Consider the following 12495-nt stretch of genomic DNA (forward strand, 5'->3'; position numbering starts at 1 on the left):
TCAGGAGGAAGAAAAAAAAGAGCCATCCCAGCAGAAACTGCCCTGACTTTTCCTTGTTTTCAGGTGTTATTCTCATGCAGCTCTATTTTTATATGATTACTTATCCATTATGTATGGTAATGGCAGCATTATTTTTTGGTATCATTAAGTGGAGAGAGGAAATGATTAGGAAATGGAGATTTACGTTCCCCCCCAACTTTGTGTCATTATGTTGAGTATTCAAAATTCAGGATAATGGCTGGCTCTGTGAGGGGACAGAACGGAGTGTGACTGAAGCTGGTTGATGGGTGGATGGGATTCGCTCTGCTAGTGTGCCTTTGAAATCTTCCATAGTAATTCAGTTTTGTCTAATCCTAAGCATTTCAGGGGGAGCTAACATTTACAGGATTATCATTTTTTATTGTTATTAAAAAAAGTCTCTTTATGCCAGGCGTAGTGGCTCGTGCCTGTAATCCCAGCACTTTGGGAGGCTGAGGCCAGTGGGTCACTTGAGGTCAGGATTTCAAGACCAGCCTGGCCAACATGGTGAAACTCCATCTCTACTAAAAATACAAAAAAATTAGCTGGGCCTGGTGGTGCACACCTCCCAAGCTACTTGGGAGGCTGAGGCAGGAGAATCGTTTGAACCCAGGAGGCAGAGGTTGCAGTGAGCCAAGATTGTGCCACGGCACTCCAGCCTGGGTGACGGAGACTTTGTCTGAAAAAAAAAAAACAAAAAACAAAAAACAAAAAAACTCTGTTAACAGTGTCTCTTAGATGTCTTAGATGGACTTAAAACTATCTAGCGTGATGATCTCTTTAAGAGGTGACCTTATTCCATTTCCATTTACTGGGACTGCTGATTTACTGGCTTTTTGGGCTATCATTGCTTTTGTTTCTTACTTCCCTTCCCTTTCCTGTCTTTCTGAAATACCTGCCAGCCCTTCCCCACTAGCCCTTGGTGTGCAAGCTACAGATGACAGTTACACTTGACACCTCAAGACACATAGTCACTCAATTTTTCTCATAATATTTGACACTGGTTCAATGATCACCCCTTTGTGGATATATGTCCTTTTTTTCCCCTAAAGTTTTGTCTTTGTTCTGTGATAACCTGCTTTTTGCCAGCTAAAATGAACTCTGTCTTTTTCTCAGACTAAAAGCTGTTCAGGCTTTATGTTAACTCCTTGAGCCGGACAGACTCCATCTTAGCTTCTTCATTTTCGTTATTTTCCCACCATTAAGTATGTAACTGTAGTATGCAGCTGGGGCAGGCTGACACTGGGCACCTCCAGGAATGCATTTGTTGATAAGAGGCTGAGCTAAGGGGTAGCAGCAGAGCCTGGGAATGCAGGTGCTGTCGAGCGCCCAGAGCCCCCATTATCTGTAAGTTCTATGTCTTTCATGACAAGCTTACCCCTCGTACCTGGCACTGTCTCATGTACCAGTTTATCTTTTAACTTTTTTGCTTACTCTGCTTTTGTGAAAAATTTGCTTCAGCTAGGCTCCCCACCTCCCCTTCAAAACTACGGTATAAAAGACCACCTAACTTTTTCTTAGGGGCTGAGAGAATTTTGGGTGTTAGCCACTTCCCGGTCACCTGCATAATAAAGGACTCATAATTCAATCTCAGAGTGTGGCACATTCCTTGACTCGCTCGGGTACAACAGTTCTATAGTTTCACTCCTGTGTGTTTCAGTGTGGATTTGTTATTGTTTCTATTAAACGTTAAATTGAATTAGTAGATTTGTGTGTGTGTGTGTGATGGAGTTTTGCTCTGTCACCCAGGCTGGAGTGCAGTGGCACAATCTTGGCTCACTGCAACTTCCACCTCCCAGGTTCAAGCGATTCTCCTGCCTCACCCTCCCCAGTGGCTGGGATTATAGGCGTGTACCAATACACTCGGCTAATTTTTGTATTTTTAGTAGAGACGGGGTTTCACCATGTTGGTCAGGCTGGTCTTGAATTCTGACCTCAAATGATCTGTGCACCTCAGCCTCCCAAAGTGCTGAAATTACGGGTGTGAGCCACCGTGCCCAGCCTGGCCTAGTGTTTTAAATGAGGAGAGGCATGATTTGCCAAAATGTCTTGACTTCTCCATGAAGCGGCCATCCACTCCTCCAGGTACTTCCTAATCCTCTCATATGGCAATGGAATTCCTAAGAGAGCGCGCACGTGTGTGTGTGTGTGTGTGTGTGTGTGTGTGTGTGTGTGTCCGTGTCTGTGTGTGTGTGTCTTAGGGTCTGCAATCATGTTATGTGCTGATTCCTTTGATTTTTTTAAGTCATCTGTTGTGGGTAATGTATGTTAGGAATGTCATAGTACTTTCTGCTGGCTTACCTTCTTTTTCCTTCTGGCACAGACTGTTCTAGAAAAACTGGAAGGAGAGTTACAGGAAGCCAACCAGAACCAGCAGGCTTTGAAAAAAAGCTTCCTGGAACTGACGGAACTGAAATACCTCCTGAAGAAAACCCAGGACTTCTTTGAGGTGGTCATATGGGGATGATTTACTAAAGGGGCTGTTCCTCAGAACCTCAGATTTCCATTTTGGAAACTGGCTGGCCTGGGATCTGAGTAAATCGCTCTGTTTCTGTTCCATGGCTGGGCTATTGGTAAGGACGGGGGAGTATTTTGGGTGGAATAATTGTAGTGCTGGTTGAACTGAAGGCAAAAATATGATGGTGCTCAGTAAAATGTACGTGCTTAAAATGGCTCGGGCAGAAAGAGAAGTCAGAACCAAGCCCAGCAGTTGGTTTGAGAAGTTTTAGGGTTTTGGTGGGAAGAGATCAGGGAAGCTTTTTGATCAGGCCAGCACTCTGTTTTCTGACTTCTGTTAACTTTTTGTGGAAAATAAATGCTTCACTAAAACCAGATGAAATCTTGAGGTATGGGTGCCTTTTGAGTCTCCCTAAATATATTTAAATGAAAATCATAGTGCTTTGACTTTCAGACGGAAACCAATTTAGCTGATGATTTCTTTACTGAGGACACTTCCGGCCTCCTGGAGCTGAAAGCAGTGCCTGCATATATGACTGGAAAGTTGGGGTTAGTGTAACTCTTCTGTGTAGATGGGTCCCTGGTCCTGGCGTGTGATTTCTGAGTGAGTGAGTGAATGAATGGGGGAACAAATTGCTGGAATGGGGACTGTTTCCTATGGATGCAAAGCCTTTGCTGAGAAATAGACCCACATGTAACTTACTAGGTTGGTGGAGTTGGAAATGGTATTAGTTTCTTGTTAGTGGTGATGCTAGCCTTCTTGAGCCTGAAGACTGAAATGTTTATATTGCCCCCACATGGGAAGCTGTGGGGCCCATTGTTGAGATGGTTATCACAACTCTTCCCTGGCGTTGGAACAAGGCTATGGGGACATATGTTTTTCCTTTCTCTTTAAAATACTATTTTGGGGGCCGGAGGTGGTGGCTCATACCTGTAATCCCAGCATTTTAGGAGGCAGAGGTGGGTGGATCGTTTAAGGTCAGAAGTTTGAGACCAACCTGGCTAACATGGTGAAACCCCATCTGTACTAAAAATACAAAATTAGCCGGGCATGGTCACATGCACTTGTAATCCCAGTTACTTAGAAAGCCGAGGCAGGAGAATTGCTTGAATCCAGGAGGCAGAGGTGGCAGTGAGCCAAGATTGTGCCGCTGCACTCCAACCTGGGTGACAGAGTGAGACTCCAGCTCAAGAAAATAAAATATTACTTTGATAATAAAATGCATTTGGAGTTTGAATTTTTATTTTATTTTATGTTCGACATGGGGTCTGGCTCTGTTGCCCAGGCTGGAGTGTAGAGGTGCCATCACAGCCCACCGCAGCCTTGACCTCCCAGGCTCAAGTGATCTTCCTGCCTCAGCCTTGCGAGTAGCTGGACCACAGCCATTCACCACGATGCCAGGCTACTTTTTAAAAAATGTTTAGTAGAGATGAGGCCTTGCTGTGTTGCCTGGGATACGTTTTTGAATGTAATTAGAAATGGAGGCCAGATGTGGTGGCTCATGCCTGTAATCCCAGCACTTTGGGAAGCTGAGGCAGGAGGATCACTTGAGGTCAGGAGTTTGAGACCAGCCTAGACAAAATAGCAAGACTCTGTGTCTACAAAAAAAAAATTTTAATTAAAAAAAAAAAGGAATGAGATAGTTATGCAGTCAAGTTATTTCCAAGAAGCAGTAATATGATATGTGATAACCATGAAAATAATGTGGTGATTCCAAATGGTGGAATTTTGTTCAGTGTCTAAGTGAAATTGATGCATTTGAAAACATTTCTTAAAGTTGTGAGTTTGGGATTTATGGTATTTATTCAATAGATATTTGAGGGCCTGATATTTGAGGCACTAGGCATTAAATTTGAATTAAAAATAAAAGTAATGTTTATTGGAAATATTTGATCAGAAGGTAAAGCAGGATCAATGTACATTTAAAGTAGTAAGCCAGTGAAAGCCACTGGCTAACATGAGAAGTTTGGGTCAGCAGTTAGCTATATACTTAGATAATGGGAAAAGCAGAGATATATAGACATCAGTGTATGTTTCCCTCTTAGTAGTAAAATATTTTTGGAAAAATGCATAGAGACCACTGTTGAATGTTTGCTACTGTTAGCCGTGAATGGTCTATCATATTCTTTTTCTTTTGAGACGGAGTTTCGTTCTTTTGCCCAGCCTGGAGTGCAATGGCGCAATCTTGGCTCACTGCAATCTCTGTCTCAAGGGTTCAAGCGATTCTCCTGCCTCAGCCTCCTGAGTAGCTGGGATTACAGGCGCTCACCACCACACCTGGCTAATTTTGTGTTTTTAGTAGAGACAGGGTTTCACCATGTTGGCCAGGCTGGTCTCAAACTCCTGATCTTGGGTGATCTGCCCACCATGGCCTCCCAAAGTGCTGGGATTACAGGTGTGAGCCACCATGCCCGGCTGGTCTATCATATTTTCAGCTGCAATTAGTGAAGTTATAGTATTGGAATGATTAAGGAAATTTCAAGATATCAAAGAAAACAAAAGATCAAAGGGACGTGGGGCAAGTCGGGGCTGGATGCAGGATGGCCTTGGGACCCCTGTCGGTAGAGCTGTGTCGGGGTCCTTCTGTTTCAGACTGAATGGCCCTTCCTTTCACGGTCCGTCTTCACATCCTGCAGGGCCTTCTGTCTACACCCCAATCCCTGTATCTCAGGAATGCCTTCCCTTCTGGCTGCCTAGGTTCATAGCCGGTGTGATCAACAGGGAGAGGATGGCTTCCTTTGAGCGGTTGCTGTGGCGAGTTTGCCGAGGAAACATCTTCTTGAAGTTCAGTGAGATGGACACCCCTCTGGAGGATCCTGTCACGGTGGGAACCTCAGCTGCGAAAACTTTCTCTGAGGCTTCCATAGCCCTCACTAGAAGCACTTTGTTCTCCCAAAACATGGAATATTTAGTTTGATGAGACTAATATCTATTTTCTTTCTTTCTCCTTTCTTTTATTTTCTTTCCTTTTACTTTGTTCCTTTTTAACAATATATATTTTAGCCAGGTGCAGTGGTTCATGCCTGTAATCATAGCACTTTGGGAGACCAAGGTGGATGGATCACCTGAGGTCAGGAGTTCGAGACCAGCCTGGCCGACATGGTGAAACCCCCATCTCTACTAAAAATACAAAAATTAGCCAGGCATGGTGGTGCATACCTGTAATCTCAACTACTCAGGAGGCTGAGGCAAGAGAATCGCTTGAATCTGAGAGGTGGAGGTTGCAGTGAGCCGACATTGTGCCACTGCACTCCAGCCTGCACGACGGGAGCGAGGCTCCATCTCAAATATATATATATATATAGTATTTGAAATGTCAGTTTCAAGAACTGATTCTTGTCAATACCTTATAATTGGTTCATTCTTCCCAGAGACATAGCTATACTTTTCTCTAGATCTTATTTATACCAGGTGGCAGCTGTATCTTAAAGATCTGAGAACTGATTGAGGTCAGCTTCTCAAGCTTCAATGTGCATGTCAGCATAAAGGTAACCTGGGGATCTTGTTAAAATGCAAAAATTCCAGGCCAGGCATGGTGGCTCCTGCCTGTAATCCCAGCACTTTGGGAGGCTGAGGCAGGAGGATCATTTGAGGTCAGGGGGTTGAGACCAGCCTGAGCAACATAGCAAGACACCATCTCTACAAAAAAATGTAAAAAGTTAACCGGGTTTGGTGGCACACACCTGTAGTCCCAGCTACTTAGGAAGTTGAGGTGGAAGGACAGCTTGAGCCCAGGAAGTCAAGCCTGCAGTGAGTGATGATCATGCTACTACACTCCAATCTAGCCAACAGAGTGAGACCCCCTCTCCAAAAAAAAAAAAAAAAAAAGCCAGGCACAGTGGCTTGTGCCTGGAATCCCAGCCCTTTGGGAGTCTGAGGTGGGTGGATCACCTGAGGTCTGGAGTTCAAGACCATCCTGGCCAACATGGTGAAACCCTGTCTCTACTAAAAACACAAAATTAGCTGGGCATGGTAGCGTGCACCTGTAATCCCAGTTATTTGAGTAGCTGAGGCAGGAGAATCGCTGGAACCTGGAGGCAGAGGTTGCAGTGAGCCAAGATTGTGCCACTGCACTCCAGCCTCTCAAAGAGTGAGACTCCCTCAAAAAAAAAAAAGCAAATTCTGATTCAGTGGGTCTGTGTGGGGTCTGAGACTCTGCAGTTCTTGCAACTCCCAGAGAACGCTGATGATATATTTGCCAATAGATTCCACACTTCAGACAACAAGGCTTCGAGGGGCTCGTCCCTGAGTGCCATACAGTGTTTGCTGTGAATTCTGGGTATTGCTGTCTCGCCTTCCAGTTTTATTTAATCCACTTACTCTTTAATTCCAAGAAACTAGGCTTATTTCTGAGTGTCTATAATCTTTTTCAGATTAAAGTCTAAAAAAATTAAATTTTTTTTTGAGACAGTCTTGCTCTGTTGCCCAGGCTGAAGTGCAGTGGCGTGATCTCGGCTCATTGCAACCTCTGCCTCCCAGGTTCAAGCAATTCTCCTGCCTCAGCCACCCAGGTAGCTGGGAGTACAGGCGCATGCCACTGCACCCAGCTAATTTTTGTATTTTTAGTAAAGATGGGGTTTCACTATATTGGCCAGGCTGGTCTCGAACTCCTGACCTCGTGATCCACCTGCTTCGGCCTCCCAAAGTGCTGGAATTACAGGTGTGAGCCACAACACCTGGCCTAAAAAAAACTAATGAAAAACAACAAAATTCATTTTGATGAAAAACAACTTTAAAATAAATGAAATTTAAAATAAGAAAGATTGTGAAAAAAAATGAGAAACCCCATCATCAATTTAATGTCTTTATTTTTATTTTGGCTCTTGGACTATTTTTCTCTGTGGCCATAGGCAGGTATAATTTTATAGGATTGTAGTATACATAGAAATTTTTTTTCCTTCTTTGTTTTACCTAATATGAGATCCCTCGCCATATTACTATGCATCTCTTATAAAAATTATTTTTAAAATTTGACATTGAATCATCACTTTTCATAATCCTGTTCTGACATGTAACAGTCATGGTCGGAGAGAAAGCATAAGCATCTAGAAAAAGATGAGCATGGACGCTGAACGTCACCAAAGGGAAATTATGAGATTAGAACAGATTCCTGATTCTGGTGGATCAGAAGAAAAGAAAACCCAGGAGATTCAGAGAAGGACCAGGGTAGACTCCACGGGCAAAGAAACCTTTTGGATCCGTATGTGGTGGCTCACGCCTGTAATCCCAGCACTTTGGGAGGCCGAGGTGGGTGGATTACTGGAGGTCAGGAGTTCAAGACCAGCCTGACCAACATGATGAAACCCTGTCTCTACTAAAAATACAAAATTAGCCAGGTGTGGTGGCTCATGCCTGTAAACCCAGCTACTCGGGAGGCTGAGGCAGGAAAATCGCTTGAACCCAAGAGGCAGAGGCTGCAGTGAGCCAGGTTCACACCACTGCACTTCAGCCTGGGCAATAAGAGTGAAACTCCATCTCAAAAAAAAAAAAGAAAGAAAGAAATGAAGAAACTTTTAGAAATGATGTAACGCAGCAGCTCTGAAAATACTGAAACACCCCTACCTGCTCCCGTAGGCAACTGTTAAAGAGAGGATTCATTTTAATAGTATTTTAAGGGATGCCTCATGTTTCCCCTGAGTTGCTGTGATATTAACCATGTATTTTGGACACCTTATTTCTAATTTTCTCCAGAATGTAGACACCATTATGAGCATCTTTATGCATGTGGATTTTTATTTGCTTTTGAATTACTTCCATAATAAACAAATTCAAGGAAAATAGGATTGCTGGCTTAAAGGGAGTGTGCATTTTAATGACACACATTGGCTTCTGACAAATGGCCTTTCAGTGGTTTTTCTGATTCTGCTGCCTTGAGTAGTATGTGATGAGTCTGTTGGATTTGTCACAACTTTTCCAGCAATGGGTTTTGTTTTTGTTTTTTAGTTTTTTGTTTTTTTGAGATAGGATCTCACTCTGTCACCCAAGCTGGAGTATAGTGATATGCTCACTGCGGCCTTGACTTTCTGGGCTCAAGCAATCTTCCCACCTCAGCCTCCCTGGTAGCTGGGACCACAGGTGTGCACCACCACACTCGGCTAATTTTTGTATTTTTTGCAGAGATGGGGTTTTACCATGTTGCCCAGGCTGGTCTTGAACTCCTGGGCTCAAGCGATCCACCCACCTCAGCCTCCCAAAGTGCTGGGATTACAGGTGTGAGCTACTGCACCTGGCCTGGGTTTTATAATTTTACCTTTACCTCCCCAAACTAAATAAGAGTGAAAGAACGCATTGTTTCGGTTCATATTTCTCTGCTTACAGTAAGAGTTAAACATTTGCATGTATGCTTGTGGAACACATCTTCCTTTCTTGTGAATTGTCCAACTTGGACTTGACAGGTGCGATGTAAGCAGCAATCTTATGGCACACAAGCAACTGTGAGTCAAAAAGTCTGAGCAACTGTATGTATGAGTCAAAACGTGGGCATGGCTTTACCTTTGTTAAATATCAAACACCTACGCATCCCCAAAATGTCAGTGTTGTGTGTTAATTAACTCCGGTGAGCCAGTGTATCAGCCAGCTAGCTTCACTTCAAGCCTTGCAATATTCTCTTCTGAATGTTTTCTTGTTTATTATCACATCTCTTGCGGGACTTAGAGCTGAATATAAGATCTGGCTGTGGTCCAACCAACATAAGGAACGGGGAGCCTCTCACCTTAAGGCTGCATCAGCCTAAGTGAAGTTCTGGACCGCCTTGCTCTCAACTGTGAGCCATGAACTTAGATGAACTGGGGAAAGTTACAGTTTCCCAATTTTTTTTTTTTTTTTTTTTTTAACAGAATTTCACTCTTGTTACCCAGGCTGGAGTGCAATGGCGCGATCTCGGCTCACCGCAACCTCCGCCTCCTGGGTTCAGGCAATTCTCCTGCCTCAGCCTCCTGAGTAGCTGGGATTACAGGCACGCGCCACCATGCCCAGCTGATTTTTTGTAGTTTTAGTAGAGACGGGGTTTCACCGTGTTGACCAGGATGGTCTCGATCTCTTGACCTCGTGATCCTCCCGCCTCAGCCTCCCAAAGTGCTGGGATTACAGGCGTGAGCCACCGCGCCGGGCCAAAGTTTCCCAATTTTAAATTTATGAGTTTTGTAAGCCTAAAAACAGGATTTTACATTTCTCTCTATTGTGTTTTAACCAGAAAGAAACCCCCTTCTTCTTTTTCTTTTTTTTTTTTAACTTATTCCAATTTTCCAGAAAGAAGAAATTCAGAAGAACATATTCATCATATTTTATCAAGGAGAGCAGCTCAGGCAGAAAATCAAGAAGATCTGTGAAGGGTAAGAGGGAGTGAATGGCTCTTTCTTCAGTGATTTGGGCCAGGTAAAGATACGGGCAATGCCAAATGCACATGACTGTGGCTTCTAGAGGTCAGTAACTTTCTCACATAAAAGTCAGCCTCAGCTGATTTGTAATAGTTTCGAGAATATGAATAGGGAGAACTTGAATACGCAAAATGTGAGGGTACTAAAGGTGGACACGGTCCCCATCTCGGTTTATTCCATCAGCTGCTGAAGAGTAAGCCAACTGCATGGCTAAGTTGCTTCTGATTTTATAGAATCATGTTACATGGAACTCCATAGAAGCAGAAATGACTCGGTGCAGAGGATATTAATACATTATATCCTGATATATCAGGATATAATACCTGACAACTCGCAGATCTTATGGTTTGAATGAAGCTCATTCATGTAACAGAACTGCAGCCTCAATTCACAGCACAAGTGATGTACTGGGAACACTTATGACTGGGACTCCTTTTCCAGTGGCCAAAGATGCAGTTTTTCTAGGATAGGCTGGCCCTCTAACCAAAGTCAGCAAATGATGTCTTAGCAGAGGAGGGGGTGCAGAATGCTCTGTAGCGAGAACCCACCTGTGTCCCTTGGAATATATTAAACAGGTTTCGAGCCACAGTCTACCCTTGCCCGGAGCCTGCTGTGGAGCGCAGAGAGATGTTGGAGAGTGTCAATGTGAGGCTGGAAGATTTAATCACCGTGAGTAAAGGGTTCGGGCTCCTGATCCGAAGGGGGCTGCCGCCTCTGCTGTTTCTATCCAAGCCCTGCCCGCCGCGGCTCTCGCTGGGAGGCCGGCTGGAATGCTGGCTATGCCTTCTGGCTGTGGCTGTGGAAGGTTTCACAACTGGGAAACTGTTAGATGAGCTAGAGGGATGACGGTACAGGTGAAGAATGTTTTGACCAGGCTCAGAATTGACCACAGCCCTAGTCAGCCTTCAGGTGGCCACTCCGATCTGATAAAAGCCACCGTTTATTTCCAGCCTCAGCCTAGACCAAATCTATGATACAACCACCCAGCCAATTAAGTTGAACAACCAGTTTGACTGATTCTTTTCCCGATGAATTGCCCCACTGTTTAAGCTGACTGATTAATTCTGTAAAAACAGTGAGTCTAGTTTCACCGTGTGAACGTTCATTCATCCCAAACTCAATTCGTTTGTAAAGTCTGTCACCATCCAGGGTAACACTCAACACATTTATGATCAGAACGCTGTCTTCAATCACAGCAGCTTTGAAAGTGATCACTGAAAACAGCTGGGCCTCCCTCAGCTGGAAAGCGCTCCTCAGTGCTAGAGTGCAATAGAACTTACGGTTGTGACAAAAGGGTCACGTGGCCTGTGCTGTCCAACGTTGCAGTCATGAGCCACATGTGGCTACTGAGCCCTTGAAACATGGCTGGTACCACTAAGTCATCGAGTTTTTATTTTTATTTAATTTTAATTCAATTTAAATTTTAGGGCTGGGTGTGGTGGCTCATTCCTATAATCCCAGCACTTTGGGAGGCTGAGGTGGGTGGATCACTTGAGGTCAGGAGTTCAAGACCAGCCTGGCCAACATGGTAAAACCCCATCTCTACTAAACATAAAAACATTAGCCAGATGTGGTGGCAGACACCTGTAGTCTAGTCCCAGCTACTCGGGAGGCTGAGGCAGGAGAACTGCTTGAAGCCAAGAGACAAAGGTTACAGTGAGCCAATTGCATCACTGCATTCCAGCCTGTGCAACCAAGCGAGACTCCATCTCAAAAGAAAATAACATAAAAGGAAAAAAAATAAATAATATTTAGTAGCTGCATGTGGCTATGGTAGAAGTCAACACAGTTTTAGATGCTCGACAAGTATGTTAAATCTTTCAAAACTCTTAGACTAGCACGGAGCGTTTTCCAGAAAAATCTGTGTTTAATTTTTTAATCCTCTCTATTCCTTCTTCGTCACTTGTCAAGAAGACTTTCCCCTGAAGCCATTATCCTTGAAATCCCTTTCCCCCAATACTCCATGCTTGATTTTAGGAAAACTTCGTGAGGAGAATAGAAAAGAAATTCTGCTAAACGTATGCTTAGATTTAGTATGACTCGGTAGCTGCTATGTCGGTGGGCTCAGGTGATCCCAGCCCAGTGCCTTCTGCAAGGACAGCTTCTCTCCTGTGGTTCAGTCTCTGCCAATGCTGAATCTTAGACACTATCTGATGCTGAGGCATTTGGCTTCTGAAAGTCACATCTGTGCTGAGGTGGTCTTGTCTCCTGGAAATCCCCAGGCCAGGTGGCATTATACTGCTAAGTGACAGGTAGTACTGGGCTTGTGAAATGCTTCAGTGGGCCTCATGGTTCTCATTAATCTTAGAGCCACAACGTGTCTCTTACAGTGTGTCTCTTACAGAGGCCACGTGTACTGAAACAGATTACCCTGTTTGTTGTGTCATCAAAACGTAAAAACGATTTTCATTAAATAAATTCTGTGTGGGCCAAATTATCCATTCCTTCCTTCCTTCATTCATTCACTTGTCATTTATTGGAGTGATTATGTATATAAAGGGATGAGGTAGATGTGGTAGTTTCTTGGGGTTGCTGTAAGAAATTACTGCAAGTTGCCGGGTGCGGTGGCTCAAGCCTGTAATCCCAGCACTTTGGGAGGCCGAGGCAGGTGGATCACGAGGTCAAGAGATCGAGACCATCCTG

General features: G+C 44.1%; 1 protein-coding gene across 1 annotated transcript in view; it reads left to right on the forward strand.

Moving 5' to 3' along the window:
* ATP6V0A4 (ATPase H+ transporting V0 subunit a4) overlaps positions 1-12495 on the forward strand; it is a 70790-nt gene that overhangs the window by 9630 nt on the left and 48665 nt on the right. The window contains exons 5-9 of the mRNA XM_017504282.1: positions 2342-2467; positions 2930-3024; positions 5174-5300; positions 9725-9807; positions 10428-10521. Of these exons, the coding sequence (XP_017359771.1) occupies positions 2342-2467; positions 2930-3024; positions 5174-5300; positions 9725-9807; positions 10428-10521 (525 nt within the window). The remainder of the gene's footprint in view (positions 1-2341; positions 2468-2929; positions 3025-5173; positions 5301-9724; positions 9808-10427; positions 10522-12495) is intronic.

Source organism: Cebus imitator, unplaced genomic scaffold (genome assembly GCF_001604975.1).
Source record: "Cebus imitator isolate Cc_AM_T3 unplaced genomic scaffold, Cebus_imitator-1.0 Scaffold319, whole genome shotgun sequence".
NCBI lineage: Eukaryota > Metazoa > Chordata > Mammalia > Primates > Cebidae > Cebus > Cebus imitator.